The 18956-nt window shown below is 30.7% G+C and overlaps 2 protein-coding genes across 5 annotated transcripts in view; one reads left to right on the top strand and one right to left on the bottom strand.

Annotated features, from left to right (window-relative positions):
• The window catches only part of LOC143230450 (uncharacterized), a 36764-nt gene extending 23267 nt beyond the window's left edge, over nucleotides 1–13497 (top strand). Inside the window, exons 16-23 of the mRNA XM_076464030.1 lie at nucleotides 3830–3933; nucleotides 5165–5283; nucleotides 5932–5980; nucleotides 7575–7838; nucleotides 9118–9363; nucleotides 9663–9920; nucleotides 11039–11122; nucleotides 12914–13497. Of these exons, the coding sequence (XP_076320145.1) occupies nucleotides 3830–3933; nucleotides 5165–5283; nucleotides 5932–5980; nucleotides 7575–7838; nucleotides 9118–9363; nucleotides 9663–9920; nucleotides 11039–11122; nucleotides 12914–13065 (1276 nt within the window). The 3' untranslated portion in view covers nucleotides 13066–13497. The remainder of the gene's footprint in view (nucleotides 1–3829; nucleotides 3934–5164; nucleotides 5284–5931; nucleotides 5981–7574; nucleotides 7839–9117; nucleotides 9364–9662; nucleotides 9921–11038; nucleotides 11123–12913) is intronic.
• A 2878-nt stretch (nucleotides 13498–16375) lies between these two features.
• Nucleotides 16376–18956, bottom strand: part of LOC143230449 (uncharacterized) — a 54296-nt gene continuing 51715 nt past the window's right edge. For all 4 annotated transcript variants that reach the window (XM_076464025.1, XM_076464026.1, XM_076464027.1 and 1 more), the window contains exon 24: nucleotides 16376–18097. In XM_076464025.1, the coding sequence (XP_076320140.1) occupies nucleotides 18000–18097 (98 nt within the window). In that variant the 3' untranslated portion in view covers nucleotides 16376–17999. The remainder of the gene's footprint in view (nucleotides 18098–18956) is intronic.

Genomic DNA, 18956 nt, shown 5'->3' with positions numbered 1-18956 from the left:
AAAATATTCATAAAACATAATTCTATTTCGAGAAACAGAAAGGTAAAATACGTTGCTATAAAATAATGACAATCACTCTGCACAATTCATTATAATGCAAATTAACTAAACTACTTTCACAAATTTAAGGAATAAATCGTTAATGTTCAACGACAACTTTGTTTCTTAACTTTTGGACACTAGTGTATTTATCATGTAATCTAGAGAATAAATGATTGGTCTTAACTGAGCTTTACTTCTGTACAATTTATGACATATTATACCATTATGTATTACAAATACCATGAACAGCAATAGCCGACTATATTTTATACTTAATATCAGAGTGCTGACAAGGTCCTCAGTTATCATCTACTATTACTTTGAAAGAGATGTTTCTAAAATACTTTAATGTCTGGAATCATTGGCTGAATGTCATGCGTTTTCCAAGAACATTTCATATATATATGAATTTCTTCATGAAATGTGAAAACTAGCTTTAACACGATGAGGGAAGATGTTGTAATTCATAAAGTTGAAGATAGAGGGTCAATTACACAATAATAAACAGCACAAAGGGTGATAATATGTAGCCCAAATATGTAACATTAATTGTGGCATTCCATCGGGTGTAGAAGACAGTTTGTTTACTGTGATTATTACCGCCAGTACTGTATTTTAATACACCATTATATTAAACATATTACGTCTTTATATGCTAGCGGGATGGATTGTTTGTTTCTTTATTATAGAAATAACTCATATTGGGCTATCTGTTATGTTTATCGAGAGGAATAAAACATCATTATAAGTCCTTAGACTTACCGTTGTCCCATCGACTGACACATGAATGGATATGGTTATAGAATTTTTCCAAATTTGTATATGTACTCCTGCTATCTGATTGAAGAGCGATTAATCTACACAAAGAATGTTGCTCCATTTGTCATAGTACTATATGAGTATCCTTTTGACTCTATTGCAAGTTATACGCTTTGTGCACTTCTGTAGGAGGAATTCACTTCACGGATCATTTGACAAATTGACTAGTCTTAATTGTATTTTAGTCGTCTATACACTCATAAAGTATCTAGTGGTGACGCGAATATTTGATTTGGATTTAGTACTAGCGTATTACTACTGTCGTGAGCCTTAATCGCAGGTAGCAATATCTGTTTGTGTTATGGTCAACAGCGGATCAGTGGTAAATCTGCAGGCTTAAAATACTAAAATACGCTTTCGACATCCGTTGTTGACACAAAACAGATAGGCCATTGTGTAGTTCCATGTTTAACAGCAAACAAATAAAATTATTATATCTTATGGGCTGAGCATTACGTAGCTTTGGGTTTAATAACAAATAACTTATGTAATGGCTCATAATTTGATTTGTTAAAGTTCTTTAACAATTGCACCATTTACTTAGAAGCAGGTCCACATTCTTCAAACGATACTTTGAGAATTTTGGTTAATTGGCAAATAGCTTGTTGTAACTAACCTGTTTCCATTCGTTCATTAGCTATCCACGTGGGTGAAATATCCATATATACTTTTAAAGTCTCTCTTTGGTTCATGAAGGGTTTTAACATATATATGTAAAAACGGCTGGTATGGGTAGAGAAAGCTCTGTGTAGAGGAACAAACAACGTTTCGATCTTCTTCAGTCATCGTCAGGTTCATCGAAGGTCAAAATGTTGTTCGCTCCTTTACATAGAGTTTTCTCTACCCTTACCAGCCGTTTTTACATATATATTTTTCTCTACAAGTGGTTTTTCTCGTCATCACGGACTAAAGGTTTTAACACTAAATATGGTGACTAATTTCAAAGCCAAATTAATACACGTTTTATAAACTACTTGTACATTGAATAACCAATCACTTGTACTTCACTTGAATCATTTGCAAATGCCTGTGTGGCATAACACTAACATTGGCCTGAGGAGACTGGTTATTATTATTTTATTAAAGTAAATTTATCTTCATTTAGCTACAATGTTATTAAATCTAATTATTTTTATTGTATTCTAAAGTGTATATCAATTGTTTTACATGATTACCTGAAGTAATCTTTGGCGTGTGCTAGAGCATCTTCATTATATTTGACGATGAGAATTGTTTGTTTGTTTTTTGAATTTCGCACAAAGCTCCTCGAGGGCTATCTGTGCTAGCCGTCCCTAATTTAGCAGTGTAAGACTAGAGAGAAGGCAGCTAGTCATCACCACCCACCGCCAACTCTGGGGCTACTCTTTTACCAACTAATAGTGGGATTAACCGTCATATTATAACGCCCCCACAGCTGAGAGGGCGAGCATGTTTGGCGCGACGGAGATGCGAACCCGCGACCCTCAGATTACGAGTCGCACGCCTTAACACGCTTGGCCATGCCGGGCCAACGATGAAAAACCTACTTAGGTTTGAAAACGGCTTGAACAATTTATGTAAGCGGTAAGGGCAGTCAGACCACGGCCTGGCCAATTTTAAAGGCAGGTATAGCTACAACTTATGTATTAAAATTTACTTCGTTTAATGCGTTACGTGTATGCAGTGTGTTTAGTAAAAGTAGCTCAAGATTCAACCTCGTAGCTTTAATTTTCAAATATTCTCGTGTCCCTACAAATGGCACACTTTGCATGCCAGTAGCTCGCTCTTCAGCTTCCTACGGCAATGTATTATATTAAACCCGCAATAAGATTTATTCTTTACCCATTAAAATTGTCTTCAAACCTTATTATTATAGTCTACACTGTAAACGTTATCGTATTATCATATTTTGCGTACAACAACACACGTTTCGTTTTTCCTTATTAAGTAAACGTGGTTTCTCATTGTTTTCTCCGTTCAAATTAAAGTTTATTTTACAACAACAGAAGAAATAATTTTTAGAAGTACTTTATTATCAACTTAACTAAAAATATTTTTTATCTAAATAAGCAAAATAACATTATTCTTACTTGTTTTAATTTATATACTTCTTCTTTAAATTGAGATTAGAAAATTAAGTTGTTTTTTATTGAGGATTCATCAGATTTGTGAAATTATCTTACTATATGCATTATTTATACGATATATTATCTCAGCTATATGCGTTATTTATACGATATATTATCTCAGCTATATGCGTTATTTATACGATATATTATCTCAGCTATATGCGTTATTTATACGACATTTGAGTATATGAACAGTGTTAATAAAGAGTAAAATATTCAATTTTTAACTTTCATTGATGACGTATTTAAGTAAATATGACGGAAAGAATACGAAATTACCTATAATTTGTATTTTTAATATACTAAAAGTGTATGAGTTATGATAGCTCTTTGGGTTGTATTTGTTGTATTTTTGAGTCATTTACGATTCATTCTTTCTTTGACCAACGCTAGAGAATGTAAATTTGTATGCAATGCTCCCGATGTACAAACTTAGCAAAAACGTCTAGATCTTTTCCAGACTCTTATACCCTTCGATACTTCTAGAGATAACGTTTCGATCATTACGGATATTCTGACTTTAGATAAATCTGGGTACCATATTTCTGTCGATGGCAGCGTCTTTTAGTGGCACAGCAGGATATCTGCGGACTAACACTGCTAGAAATCGGGTTTCGATACCCGTGGTGGGCAGAGCACAGATAATCCATTGTGTAGCTTTATGCTTAATTACAAACAAAAATCACTGGGAGCTTTCAGACAATTTTGAGTCATTTTACGGGCCTTTTGAAAATGTATTTATATTAATTAATTAATGTCAGCAGTAATATCTACTTAAATCCGAATGTTACTATGTTTTTAAGAACTGCATTAACCTTTTTACATTACATTTTCGACATTTTTGTGTTATGTTTTCATAGATCCATTCATTATTGTGAACATACTTGCTTTATCAACACGAAGGACTTAAGTGAAAGCTGGGGAAATCGACTTCTTAACTACAAGAACTGTGATTTCTACATGAGTAAGAAAATAATGGATCTGTTTACAGTGTATACTATGTAATAAACACTACAACTTTACTTTCCTCAAGGGGAATATTAGAGTTATTGTCGCTACTAAATCATAAACTAATTTACGCACATTAAAATAAGAACTCGTTGTATTACGAATACTTTTATAAAATATGCCTAATTTCGATATTTTTTTATATTTTATTGTTCTGAAATGTCATTTAGAACTTTAATATATACCTTATGATTTGAAACCTTATTTTGAATGATATAAATATTACTATCTTATATAATTAATACCTAAAAATTAACTTTTTCCTAACCTTTTTTATAAATAATATGAAATATGTTGTATTTTCATTGCCTGTAATTCAAACTTACAAGACAAATCAATAATTATTCTTACATTTTAGAAAACTAAAAACAACCGTATTATAAGTTTTATAAACTTATTAGAATAAAGTCGTTTACTTCTGACTTCTGTTTAAACTCACTAGTAAAATAAATATAATGTAAGCATTCAATGGTGAAAAAATTTATAACACCACTCGATTTTTTCACATTTTTATTCAAAATTATCTTTTGTGTTGAGACCCTTGAGCATGTAAGTGAAAATGTCTTTCATGAATGATGAAATACTGTCAAATTATTACACCAGTAGCTTTACAGGTTATCTGTGTATTGCATCAGATGTTATTTGGCTATAAATTGTGTTTCTTACTGAAACCCTGTCTGATACAAAGTATGTTGGACAGGAAAATGCCCAGATCTCATCACTATCGAAAACTGTAACAAAGTACATGAGAAGAAACTGGTAAATATCTTGAAACTGTAAGAAACCCGCGTGTGACATCATGAGCTCACCGCTGCTTACTTCCAGTCCCTCGTGCACTCTATGTCACAGAGATGTCAAACAGTTACCAAGTGTAAATGGGACACAACTAAATATTAAAATGAAAACAAACTTTGACACCTTTTTATCAATTACATCAGTTTTGGTTTTCTTACTCAGAGAACATCTTCGTATTTGCCAAGTATTTGTTGATCATCCGCTGAAGTACGTTTTTAACGGGTGGTTTATTAAATATATTTTACACTAGTCCTGATACTTCCAAAATGCGCAATCTCTTAAACAATTAAAAAAAACAAGAAAAATGTGAAAACATTTGGGTAAGGCTATTTTAAAAGGATAAAGTTTTTATTTTTCTCGTGACTTTCTGTTTCCGCCTTGAAATTTCCTAGGATCCGTAGCAGACAATTCTGAATTTGATGTGGAAAATGAAAGAGCTTTGAAAAACCTGGAGGAAAAAGTTAACAAAGGTTTCGTCGTGTCAATTACACCACCCACGTCCGATAGTGAGGTAATAAAATGTTATTTCCAGATGTACATATACTGAAGAGTGCTGAAGTAGTAAAATGTAAAATAGAATATTTGTATCTTATGTAAATATCTATAAAGATCATGTTAACAAAATGTGCTGAATTAATCTGTGGTCTCAATTTATGTATGAATAATTATTGTTTTATAAGCAGGCACTGTTCATCATTCGGCCTCGTTTAAGATTTTAAAACAATTTTCGTGGACAAAAACCCTGCACTCAGAGATTAACCAAGTACATTATGATTTTAAACTACTCTTAGTTACAAAACTTTCCTGTAAAGAAAAGTATGATATGCCAACTTGTATACTGTATATCTATTGTTAACCTATTGGGTAATGGTTCAACGTAATATTTTGATTATCACTTCATTCTCCAATTAATTCAGTATTAATCTCTTACTCTTAAAGATAAGTGGTAAATATTTTATATTCTATATAATTTAGTACTAGAATATTTTGATTCGTAGGAACTCATTTATGAACTACATGCAGTAAGTTATAAAATGAAATTTTATATGAGCACATCCTTATACAATTTCATAGAGTCGTGGGTGATTACTCTTCGTGTATTCCTCTTTTCAAACAACTTAGTAATTCATATATTTTCTTAATTCTCTAAAACTTTTAGGTCCACTTCATTGCAACATCTGTAATAAAGAACGTTCAAATAAATAACCGTAAGTATTATGTATTAGTATTTTCTGAATATTTGATGTTAGAACATATTGAAGAATATATATGTAATTAATTTATTAATTTTGCATATTGTAATATTAAATTAGTTAAATCAACAATTATTCCAAAATAAACCCCTGCAGAATTGTGTAAAAACTGTTAGAACTATAAAACCAATGTTAAATTTAATAAACTTAAAAATACACGAGAATAAGTCCACACAGAAGTAATTAAAATTTGAAGTTTATTTTTACTGTATTAAAACTACACTCAAAATAAATACACGAAGAACAAATAAATCAAACTTAGCTACAAATGTCAGTATGTAAATAATGATTATATCGTAGTTAATGTGATAGCTGCAGAATTACAATCAAACTAAGAATTATTACACAATTTTTATCATATTAATTTCTATCCTTACGCTTCTTACATGTAATGGAACTAATGGACATAATTATAAAATTAGGTCTGATATGGATGTTGAACTCCATGACGCAAGAATAATTAAAACTATTGCTCATCATCTGCAACTCTTAGAGGAAAATGCTTGCTTTGAAGAACAGACCACTTTCAGAAAGATAAATAAAACTCAGTAACTAATAATGGGCACATATGAAAAAGAGAACTAAGTCTAATGTATTTAGGTCAGTGAATATCGCTTGAAAAAGAAAATAATTGAAACTAGTTTAAATTCCAGTAGTAAAGAACATTACCTGTTTTCTTCCAAATCAATATATTGTTAAAATGGTTATTTGATCTATGTTGATCTTAGGTAAAATGCATGTCATGAACTCATTTGGCTTCGTTTTTCTTACTTTATTTTTTTTATCTCCACATTTGTTCACAGTACAAGTTTAACGTTATTTGTCACTAGATGTAAAATGGTGACTTTTTATTTTTTGTAAGATTGCAATAAAAGCGACAAATAAAAGTTCCATATTCTGCACATTTCAGTCGAGAACATTTTAATAAATCTCTTATGACTGGTATTATTAACTGACACTATTAGAAAGCTAAATATGTAGACAGATGGAAGAATGGATAACTGAACAGAGAGAAATAGATAGAACTGAATACATATTATGTATAGTTGATTGTGTAAAGAAAGTGAACTTAACCACAGTTATGCTTCTTTTTAATTCTTATTATATGGTGGTGTGTCTTTATTAATTTATTGATAGGCGAAAATGCATTTTGGGTCCCTTTACATTGTACCTTTTAACAAGTATCCAACGTTATTTGCATTCATTTACCTTAACAACGTTTTTTTTTGTTTTTATAATTTGAAGGATGGTAAATATATTATTTGGTTTAATGAGCAAACTAATTAATTATATGTAGTAAAATGTAATTAAAACTTATATGTAAAGATGTTTTAATGAAAGTTATGATTAACTCGAAACTTTTTGTAAAATCCACCTGTACTCAGATGGAAGGAACATACCATTTTAAGAGTAGCAAATTGCAGATTGCCTAGCTGTTAACCATTAAATACATCTTATCCTAAATTAATAGATATGACAATAACTTCTGAAGTAAGCAACTGGAATATTTAATCATTTTCCTGTATGTCTTTTTACTCATTCTTTACAGTCGAAAATGAGGCCTATGACATTGTAGCTGAACATTTCCAACTAGACAAATATTCTCAGACCACTAAAGATATAGGAGATGTCGGCACTAAAACGGACTGTTTTAAGAAATGTCGAGATGCTGAATCCATCATATGCAGTAGTTTCTCTTACTGTAATAAAGCCACAAACAGAGCTTGTCGAATTTCATCTGTTCTTATTCGTAAAGAAAACAAAATGGATAGGAACGAACTGGAGCCAAATACACAGTGTAATGTATACACAAGTATGTAGCATTTTTCGTCAACTATTATCTTTTACAAAATTTACTATAATATATCTAACACGCACTAAATAAACTTGTTAGATGTGTTAAAAGTCATTTTACTTAAATATTGACACTGGTAAACTTCATTCATTTACTTTTACCCTTGATGACCTTTGACCACCTCCAATTTTTGTTTCCTTTTAATAAAACTAAGACGGCATGCTAGTTGCTCTATACAAAAGGATTATTTGATCAACTTAAGTTTTCGTTACTTAATTTCTTATTTTGTCTTGTACTTGACACTTTTATACTTCGGGCCTTTTGGTAATGTTGAAAAATTACTTACAACAAAGTATTTTTGTCCCAAAGTAAATTCTGGTTATTCAGATTGAGTCATTTTCGCCATGCTACTTGGAAGTGGTATTTTGTACGTGTTTCGACGTTAAATATATTAATTGTACTGAAATGGTTTCATTTGAAAAGTAAACACAAAGACGTGCACCAAGAATCTCAGAAGCTCTAACTCTGAAAGTAAGTTATTCGAACAAGTATATTCGTTATGAATGAGGAAAATAAATATTTTACTCTATTATTCCCATCAAATACCTATGAAAATACATTAGTAGGATGTGTAAATATTAAAAAGTTGTATTTGAATACCTGCCACGTCAAAATTATAAAAGAACAAAGCCCATCAGATATCACGATGAGAAGCTGTTATGAAAAATTAATATGAAGCCTGTAGTCGAGAAATATTTATTGTACAGAAAGTCTTATTTAACAAGTCAAAATTTTCATAGCTTGTCACTAATATCAATAAGTTACAGCGATTAATACGTAAAATTTTAAATATTTATGTAGTAACGAGGTATTTTGAAAACCCTTAGGCAGAGAGATAAACGTAACTGAATGAAAGTATCTGCACAATGAGACAAGAACTAAAGGCATAACTATTGCGCCCATATATCTTTCAAAGCAAGGTTTCTTTAATGATTTTTTTATTATTTCTTTCTACCTTTGTTGTTCATCAAGGGTATCAAAAGTCCAGAGATGTACCGCTGAGCCAAAGGAGAGTAATAGTTATTGAAATATGATAATTGGTATTGGTAGTTTTTAATATTACAGTACAATCAAAATGATTATTTATAAATTAGAATGATCATAGTCTGATCTCGAGTACTAGCTCCTACTCTCCCAGCAATGGACGTATTCAAAACTCAAATGACTAAAACACAGGCAACCTTAGTGTCCATAAAGAAAATTTAGAAGCTTATTTTCTCTCTGTTCTTACTTGTAGGAGACTATCTTTTTTTCTTCCACAAGTATCGTGGCAAGGTGTTTCTAACTGGCGGAGACAAGTCTCTTGACGGCTTGACTTCTCCTGAAGAGTGTGCTATGAAATGCCGACTGGAAACAGATTTTGTCTGTCGAGGATTTGAATATTGTGAAGATAAAAGAAGTTGTGTTCTGCACAAAAAGCACGTTCTAGACATGAAACCATCAAACATGGTGACAGCGAAGGCTACTTGTTCTCATTATGCCAGTAAGTAAATAACGTAATTTTGTAATATTTTGCTGGATTGCATTGCAAAAGTTATATCCTATTACAAATATTATAATCTTTTGCTTTCAGGTGATTTTATAATAATCGTATCTGTACATTTAATACTCATGTAGATTTTTAGGAATTATTCAGTTTGTAATTTTATAGCTTTGTTTGCTTTTTATTACGATGATGTATAAACACATTTTATTATCCTAACGAACGATGCTTTTAGTTGTGATCTAATAACAGTGCTAGTATGTTTTAACCACAAACGTGTTGTTTTCTTTTCTTTATAGTAAAATACATAGCTGACTTCCTGAACATGGGACACACTTTGGTAGACGATGAAGATAGTTTGGAGATAAAATCCCTAACGCTCGAAGAATGTGCACGTGTATGCTCTGAACAGTCTGAATACAGTTGCAACTCCTTTAATTACTGCCCTTCAGATTCTCTCAAAGATCATACAAATGCCTTTTGTTATTTATCTTCAAAAACTCTAACGACATCAGGCGTTAAAACAAAGGATAGCATCACCTGCCAGCACTACGCTAGTAAGTGTTTTTACAAAATACCTAACGTTAACTACTTGTAATTTGTCTATACTTTCTCGTAATCTAGTTCATTTCTTTATATAAGAACTAAATTTACATTATATCTTGGTGGACAAATAGTGATTTATGTACACTATGCACAGTTTCTGCATAAACCCATACCACTTGACGATTTTGAGTGTTCAATGGGCTAAGATACTGTTTCGCCACATTTATTGTATGCTTAGAATCTTTGTCATGTGAAATGTCACATGATAGATAACGTTATTATAGCTGTCGTTAGACAAGAGTTTTTCATAGATTGTCATCACTAATGTCAGAGATTCCTCACACTTCTACTGATTCCCCATCATGTTTTATTTTACTAGGACACATTGACTAATATACCGTTCTCTACTCTGTCGTCTAACGTATATTTATTTATTATTTATGATGGTCTATATAATAATTTTTTCATAATATAACGTGATTCCCATTTTAACCTTTTAGTTGAAAAACTTGTGCTCAGCAAAAATTTTCGAAAAGTGATATGTCCATCGAAACTAATTTGTGCCAATACATATCTTACTGTTCTAAAGATGACATTCACACATTCATTTACAGCAACATCGAGTCATTTCTCTCAAAACAAACATACCCTGAGATGATTAACATCATTTTTGTAGAATTGCGATTCTTACCTCAATCACTTCAAATATTGTTGAAGGTCGAATAAGGACGCAGAAGGACAATACAAATTGATGAAATATTTCTTTTAAAACAATAAACGCACAAAGAACTTATGGTTATTTCAAACAAATAATTCGTCACTTATATGGTTAAAAGTGCCAGTTCCATATTTCATTTCAATGTCTTGAACACAGTTACTTTTGAAACATAGAATTCACGAGCAGCCAATATTTTGATTGATTATATTGCAACCAATCATACTGTGAATTATCACTACGCAATTATACTCTGTTCCATTTCATTCAAATACGAAACAAGAGTGGTCAGCTTAATGTATTTTCCTTTTAAACCTGTTTATTTGCCATTTACATATTATATCTAATATTATACACATGTATGTATAATAGTAATTTTAAGCTTCGTAAATTAATTGTACTTATTCGTTTTAGGGAAAGATGCTGTAAATGACTGGGGTTATAAAAATAAAAAGCTACCAGAGACGCAGAATAAAGCTGGTTCAGGATATACTAAAGGTATATACTCCCTTCCATATCTAGAACAAATGTAATACTATCATTTTTCCTTCTGTATGCGAAAAAGATTAAAGGACATTATAGCCGATTGCGCGGGTTCTGGAACGAATAATATCTGTATATTGTTGCTGCCTTAAAACCAAATACAGATAATCATTGATATTTTCTAGTTATCCTAAAATGTCTTATTGTTTTTGAAAGGAAACATTTTAATTTCAACTTAAAACATAAGTATTTATCAAATTGCGACAGTTATAAATATTTATTGCATTTTTTAGCATTAATTGTAAAGTGTTTTGTTTTTCTACTAAAATGATGGATTTACTTCATGTTCAGAATGTTTCTTTCGATATTTCGAAAGAAAATCAATATATAGTTAAAACTCATTAGTTATGTTGATTATAGGATTCTTTGCCTGAAGTTTGCAGGAATTAATATGCTTAGAAAACTCCCGGATTAGTAACATAATGTTGTGAATGTTAGTAGCATATCTGATCACCTAAATTTATTTACTCATTAGTATCTACTATACGTATACATATATAAATTAGGTAATAATTACTTTAACCTCTTTTCTACGTGGGCCAAGCGTGTTAAGGCGTGCGACTCGTAATCGTAATGCGGATTCGCATCCCCGTTGTGCCAAACATGCTCGCCCTTTCAGCCTTGAGGGGTTATAATGTTACAGTTAATACCACTATTCGTTAGTAAAAGAGTAGCCCAAGAGTTGGCGGTGGGTGGTGATGACTAACTGCCTTCCCTCTAGTCTTATACTGCTAAATTAGGGACGGCTCGCACAGATAGTCCTCGAGTAGCTTTATGCGAAATTCAAAACCAAAACCAACCAAACCTTTTTTACGTTAAGACTGTGTAGCTGCTGCCGTCCTCTGTAAAGTCCCGAGAAAAAAATAGTTTCTGTATTTGTAATTGTAGCGAGTTAGTAACTAGTAATTGTATCGGCTACAAACCATGAAGAAAAATTGATATCTGATCTTTAATATTAACAAAGAACCCGTTGAAAATAAATTACATGCTTAAATATGAAACTCTTTTACAAGAAAAATATAAATCTAATTGACAGTCTGTACAGGGAAACCTTGATGAATTTACGTATGTTTGTATATCTTGTTCATATTATGTGATACATCTGTGATATATGTAAATAATAACTTAATATTTACTTTTTAATTAATTATTATAAGAACGAAGACAATAATGTGTCCATCTGTGTGTGTGTGGTTTCTTATAACAAAGCCACATTCGGCTATCTGCTGAGTTCACCAAGGGGAATTGAACCCCTGATTTTAGCGTTGTGGATCCGTAAGACTTATCGCTATACCAGCGGAGGACAAATATGTCCATAGTAAGAACGAAGAAAATAAAACAAATTGGTATGCCGAGAAACTCCACCTAAGTTAACCATTGAAGAGAAACATTTCGAATTATCAAGTTTTTAATCTTATGTTTAATGTAACCCGATTAAAATGGTTTATACACAAATATTATTTTAAATGGCTCTAATTTATCCAAAACTATAGTCCTTGTTAAATAATAAAGAACTGTAGTTTCTATTTCTTGTGTTATATAGTAACATTAAAAAATGGTTGAGTGAAAACAGAATAGTGTTTTTCGTAATACAAAATTTTTTTATATATTTTTCAATTTCTAAAATTAATAGAAACGTATTTTGTCCTTATTTATTAAATAACGTTTTCCATTTCGTAAAAAATAATGTGCAACATTTATTTTTCTTAAAAAATATCTTTTGATACCTGGATTTATATGAAACAGGAGGACTTGCAGGACTACTGATTGGAATGCTGATTCTTGGAGCTTTTATTGGAGCATTTGCATTTCTCCTATTTTCATATTATAAGTCTCGCAAAGCCCAAGGAGGACTAAAAACTAAATTTGTGAACAATAGTAGTGAAACAGAAACATGAAAATTTACATTCACAGCGTTCTCATTTCACGACATTCCTTCCTACTTTATTATATAACATTAAGTTTTATTTTGCGGTTTAAACGAACGTTAAAAGTCAAATTTCACTCCTTTTCTTCCCCTCAGAATAATTTTTTTTGTAAAATTACTTTTTTCAGTAAAAAAAAGTAACTCTTTTGTAAGAAATAGCAAATTAATATACATAAGAATTTGACATTAAATTCGAGATAAAACAAAAACACAAGAATAGAATATTTTCTTGGTTATTACCGGTTATTAACTACAGAAAATTCCATTTTTCCAATTATTGTATTTCAAAAAATTAAAAATGCATCTCATGTCTGTTTTCATCTATAACTGGAAAATTGTTGTTGTAATGAATAATGTTAACAATGTTTGGGGATATAATAATAAAATAATATTTTCATTTCTATTGCTATTTATTTATTCATTAAAGTTTACAACAATAGAGAGCTGAAATTAAAATATTATAATTTTTTTTATTTCTGTTTTCACTTAATAATTTCTAATTCTACGTTTTACTTGAAAAATTGATTTTACCTAAGATTACTTCAATGAATATATACTCGTGAAGTAATTATGTTTTTAACGACGTAATTTTCTCCTTCTAAAACATAAATTTGATGTTCAAGCATGAAGTTCCCAAGAATAAGCAACCATTTTTTTCAATACAAATTTTGTATTGTAAGATTTTCCGTTAAGCGACTACACACTGTAGTAACTAAACGCACAACAATAAAATATTAAAATACGTTGAATATATGTTTTTGTTTGTTTCTTGTTAAACGCATAGTTCCACAATGAGCCATCTGTGCTTATGTCCCCCACGAATATTAAAACCCTCTTTTTAACAATGTAAGTCAGTCGCGGGTTTAAAATATAATTTAGTATATTTGGAGCTTGAATCTAACAAGTTTTTAATAATGATGAAAGATACACAGATAAATGTAAACGAGGCAGATGAACTTGAATGGACCTTAATTTAAATAGGTAAGCAATCAGACGAAGAAACGGAACAACCATTAATACTTTCTGCAAACATGCTGAGGGTAGCACATGTTCCTTTCCTACCTAAATTCATTAGACCAACATGATTAATAACGTACACTGCGATAGTACTAGAAATTAATATTTTACATTTGAAGTTGTAACCTTTTAAGTAAAACATTCTAATTAATTACTTTGTCATATTTAGTATTAATAATATATATTGTTAATTACATTAAAGTTAAGATCTCTTTGTTTCATACGTACTCTCTCATATCGTATTTCTATATAAATATCTTATTTTCTTCACACTTAAACTATTCTTGTAAATCTCTTTCATCTAATTTTATTATATTATTATACTTACATTAATAAAATATATTAACGTTTTGATATTATATACTGCTAGACTGTAAATGGTTGTAGCAAGGTGAGAATAGTACACCACATTTCATTTCATTCTAAACAATATTTATAAATATTAATAACTGATAAAAGTATATGTATATATGTAAAGTTGAATTAATTTTTTTTAGATGAAATTAGATAATTTTTGTCAGAAAAGTTATAAATTTATACACTTATGAACATTCTGTTCGACAAATGTAACAGAAACATGAATTGAAAGGGTCTCGGTTAATTCTGTCTGTTTGTTCTTAAAAATAATAACAATTGTATTTGAAGGATGTATTTCATATTTTAGTTCTTTGACGTAGCAGAAAAAAATAATTTTGGAATGTCGAATTAAATGGAAATTCCTGAAAGTTTAATCAAAATAGACAGCAAAAAATTGCATAATTCCTATTAACTCTAGCAGAAAGCAAACCTTTCAAATGTTTGCTGATATACAAAATCATTCAAGACTATTTAGAATAACTCTTTGATATTATAAGGTAGGTTTTTACAGTGAACAATAATTTTTCTTATGCTTTGTTTCAAAATGTATATTATAAACTGTTGGCAAGATGTGATGTAAAACTTGATTGTCTAAGGAAGATTTGTCAATCTTTCAAAAGAAAAAAATAAATAATAGTTTCTGTGTTTAGTTTAGTTTTAAGACTTTTAAGGATCAGAATTACCGATCAATCGCTAATATTTTTGTGAATGAAATTATTAGTTTAGATAATGTGAGTAAAAATTGTAATAAAATTATTAATCAGAGAAAAAAATAACATTTGAAATTACATCTAAATTGTTGTTAGCTACGCGACTTTTTGAGAAAGTTGGTGTATTATTAACTTTTAGTATCCGAAAATTAACAAAAGCTAATTTTTTACTTTTTCATATTTTACAATTTCATCGTCACTATCGGCCCGGCATGGCCAGGTGGGTTAAGGCGTGCGATTTGTACTCTGAGGGTCGCGGGTTCGCATCCCCGTCGCACCAAACATGCTCGCCCTTTCAGCCGTGGGAGCGTTATAATGTTAGGGTCAATCCCACTATTCGTTGGTAAAAGAGTAGCCCAAGAGTTGACAGTAGGTGGTGATGACTAGCTGCCCTCTCTATAGACTTACACTGCTAAATTAGGGACGGCTAGCGCAGTTAGCTTTCGTGTAGCTTTGTGCGAAATTCAAAAACATACAAATCGTCACTATTTGACATGTTAACAAAACATAACACGGTAAGAATTTAAAATGATAATTCATTGGTACGTTTAGATAGCCCCCCAGTAGCTCAGCGGTATATCTGTAGACTTACAACACTAAAAACCGGGTCTCGATACTGGTGGTGAGCAGAGCACAGATAGCTCAACGTGCAACTTTGTGCTTAATACAAAACAACAACGTTTAAATAATGAGCAAAATATTTTCAATGTAGTTTAAGAGAATTTAAATTTTGTTAAAAGTCACGTGATTAGAGATTTCCTATCTCCTGGTCTGTAGTTCATGATCATTTTGTTCAGAGCTTCATTACTTATTTCTAAAATTTCAAAAACAATTATTTTGCTTCCCTTTTTATTGCTTTTTTAAACATATTGAAATTCCCACCAGTAGGTTGTTTTAACCTGAAAATTAATACTTAGTGCTTTTATCTTATGTTATCTTTTATTTCAGTGTGTTTTTTTCAAATCGAAACTACCTACAGAAAATCTGGAATCATAATCTACCTGTTTAATAAGCTTTATATTTTAACATAATTGTTGTTATAAATTCTTTATTTACAAAATTGTAGGAGTGAGGGTTATTATTAGACTAAGATGATGGATGTTGACCAGTGAACGAAAGATCTTTATTAATATCGTTATTCATTTTTCGGATTATGTCAGTTTTGTTTCAGCTAAATACTTCACTCGATACAAAGCATTTGTTTATTTCAATGGAAATTATTTTAATACAAAAATAGTTAAATTATTTATGTAAAAAACATTAGACTGGTGTATTTCAAACTGTTTTCAGTTTGCTTCCTAAAAATTCTGGCGTGAGAAGCTATGCCTTGAATTTCATATAATTGTAATCGATTTTTTTATCTATTCACATAATAATCACCTCAAGTGTTCGTTTTTCTTTAATGTTTTTCAAACAGCAATTATCAAATATATGAATTTTCTTCATTTTTCATATAACTGGAATTCTATATTTACCTGTGAATGAAGCTGACACATATTTTCTAAAAGCCTTAAATTGGTTTCTATAATAAGCACAGAATAAAACATTTATCAATTTGAAAGGCATACTGCTAACATTAGCAATACAGTGTTTGTATCTTCATCTTATGACTGAGTTTAATAGGATAATATTAAGTACATGATCATTTTAGCAGCGGCAGAGCAGTTAGTAGAACAGCTCTTAATAGTTTGTGTTTATTTGTTTGTATGTGTTGTTTTTTGAAGTACAAACATTTCTGCTCATAGCTTCATCACTTCTTGACCGATTTGAGATCTGCTTACAGTTTTGGACTTAGGAAGTCAAATCCTTTTAATAGATATAGCTGACCATGATCATAGATTAATTTAGTCTTAAAAATTCAATTTGAGAGTAGGGTGGTAAAGATCCTGATGAAGTTCATTCACACGCTCCACAAAAATATAGTCAATAAGAAGGGGAAAAAAAGATCAAATTTACTCTAACCATGTCTAAAGGAATTTCAAGTATTGAGGATTCCTTCTAAAACGAAATCAAAGGAAACTAAGCAACCAAAAAGGGCTTTTAGAAAATGATCTAAGAGTCACTTAACTAAATTATTTAACAATATCTGATGGTGTATAATTGAACATATAAGAAGTATTCAATAATCTTTTTTCTGCTTTTCAAACTCCAATTTTGTAAAAACTCATTAAAGTTTCCATAGCGAAATTTTCCATAAGTTTGCATACAATTTTCAATGTTTTATTAATTTACAAGTTCTCATACTAGAATAAAATATTATTAATTCATTAACGCAAGATTCTTTCAAAACATTTCCCTGCATAAAACTTTATGTCTACCGATCTTCATAATCAACTTTGTTTTAAATAATTTTTTCTAATCAACTTGTAAAGCAGATAATGTTAAGTCAACTTGTTATAAAACAAACGATCATTGTTCTTTTATGAGTATTTGTATTTTATCTTAATAAAATATTTCAGAACTTTTTCACTGCTCAAACTAATTTTAGAAATCTTGCTTTAATTGTATTTTATTTATAATGATCAACGAAGTATAGCTAAGGTGAATTAAACTAATCCAAATTTATACAACGGTTTAAATATATGTTATCTTACGGTTACTGTGTGCTACATAATAGTTTGGACAGTAATTGTGTTTTGAGTTTATGTATTTGAAGAATAAAGTCGTTCCAGTACTTTATGAAACATAGAGAACAATACAACTTAAATTATTTTGTTAAACACTCGTCTTCACACTTCAAGAACTAACGACGAAAGTCATTAAATACAATAAAAGTGAGCTATGCGAATATCGGCATGAAACACCACTTGTTGAAAATTCTTCACTTGTTGGCTTTTCTATATCCGTATATGAATAGGGCCACTGCTCCTAATATGATCCCCAGAATAATAAAGAAAAAGGCTAGACCTATTCCAAGACCTAGAAAAAAAACATGAAATTATTTAATTTACCTCAAAATTATTGAAGTCAAGTAATTATGCACCTTAAAATTAAACGCATTCATATTTGTTAGGTTGTTTTAGTGTCTAGGAAATCTACCCCCGGATTTTAGCGTTAAAAGTCTGGAAACACATCGTTACTTTACAAGGATACAGATGCATGCAAAACTGGTGCTAAACTAAAAAAAAAAAAAGGCATATATATTTCCCCGTATAAAACTGCGGGTGAAGTTGGAACTCACTTGTATTTTATTCCTCAAATGAACTATATACTAAGGATTCAAACGGATTTAACTCTATGTTTTTAATGTAGGTATTCTTCCATATGTTTTAGTTCAATTTTAAAAAATAATTTTTTAACTTTGTTGTAAAATGATGTATATTATATGTTAGACACCTTTTTAAAAGCTTGAATCTTGGACTTATAGGAAAATGGTTTGTGATACAAGGTATAAAGCTAAATAGAATGGTGATAAAATATTGGAACAACATTTCATTTGTTTACTTGAGAAATCAGCCCGGCATGGCCTAGTGCGTTAAGGCGTGCGCTTCGTAATCTGAGGATCGCGGGTTCGCGCCCGAGTCGCGCCAAACATGCTCGCCCTCCCAGCCGTGGAGGCGTTATAATGTGACGGTCAATCCCACTTTTCGTTGGTAAAAGAGTAGCCCAAGAGTTGGCGGTGGTTGGTGATGACTAGCTGTCTTCCCTCTAGTCTTATACTGCTAAATTAGGGACGGCTAGCACAGATAGCCCTCAAGTAGCTTTGTGCGAAATTCCAAAACAAACAAACTTGAGAAATGTTTATTTCAGTTTTCGTCTTTAGCACTTTATGAAAACA

Source organism: Tachypleus tridentatus, chromosome 10 (genome assembly GCF_004210375.1).
Source record: "Tachypleus tridentatus isolate NWPU-2018 chromosome 10, ASM421037v1, whole genome shotgun sequence".
Lineage (NCBI taxonomy): Eukaryota > Metazoa > Arthropoda > Merostomata > Xiphosura > Limulidae > Tachypleus > Tachypleus tridentatus.
The sequence above is the reverse complement of the archived record's forward strand: the minus strand, read 5'-3'. Positions and strand labels throughout refer to the sequence as shown.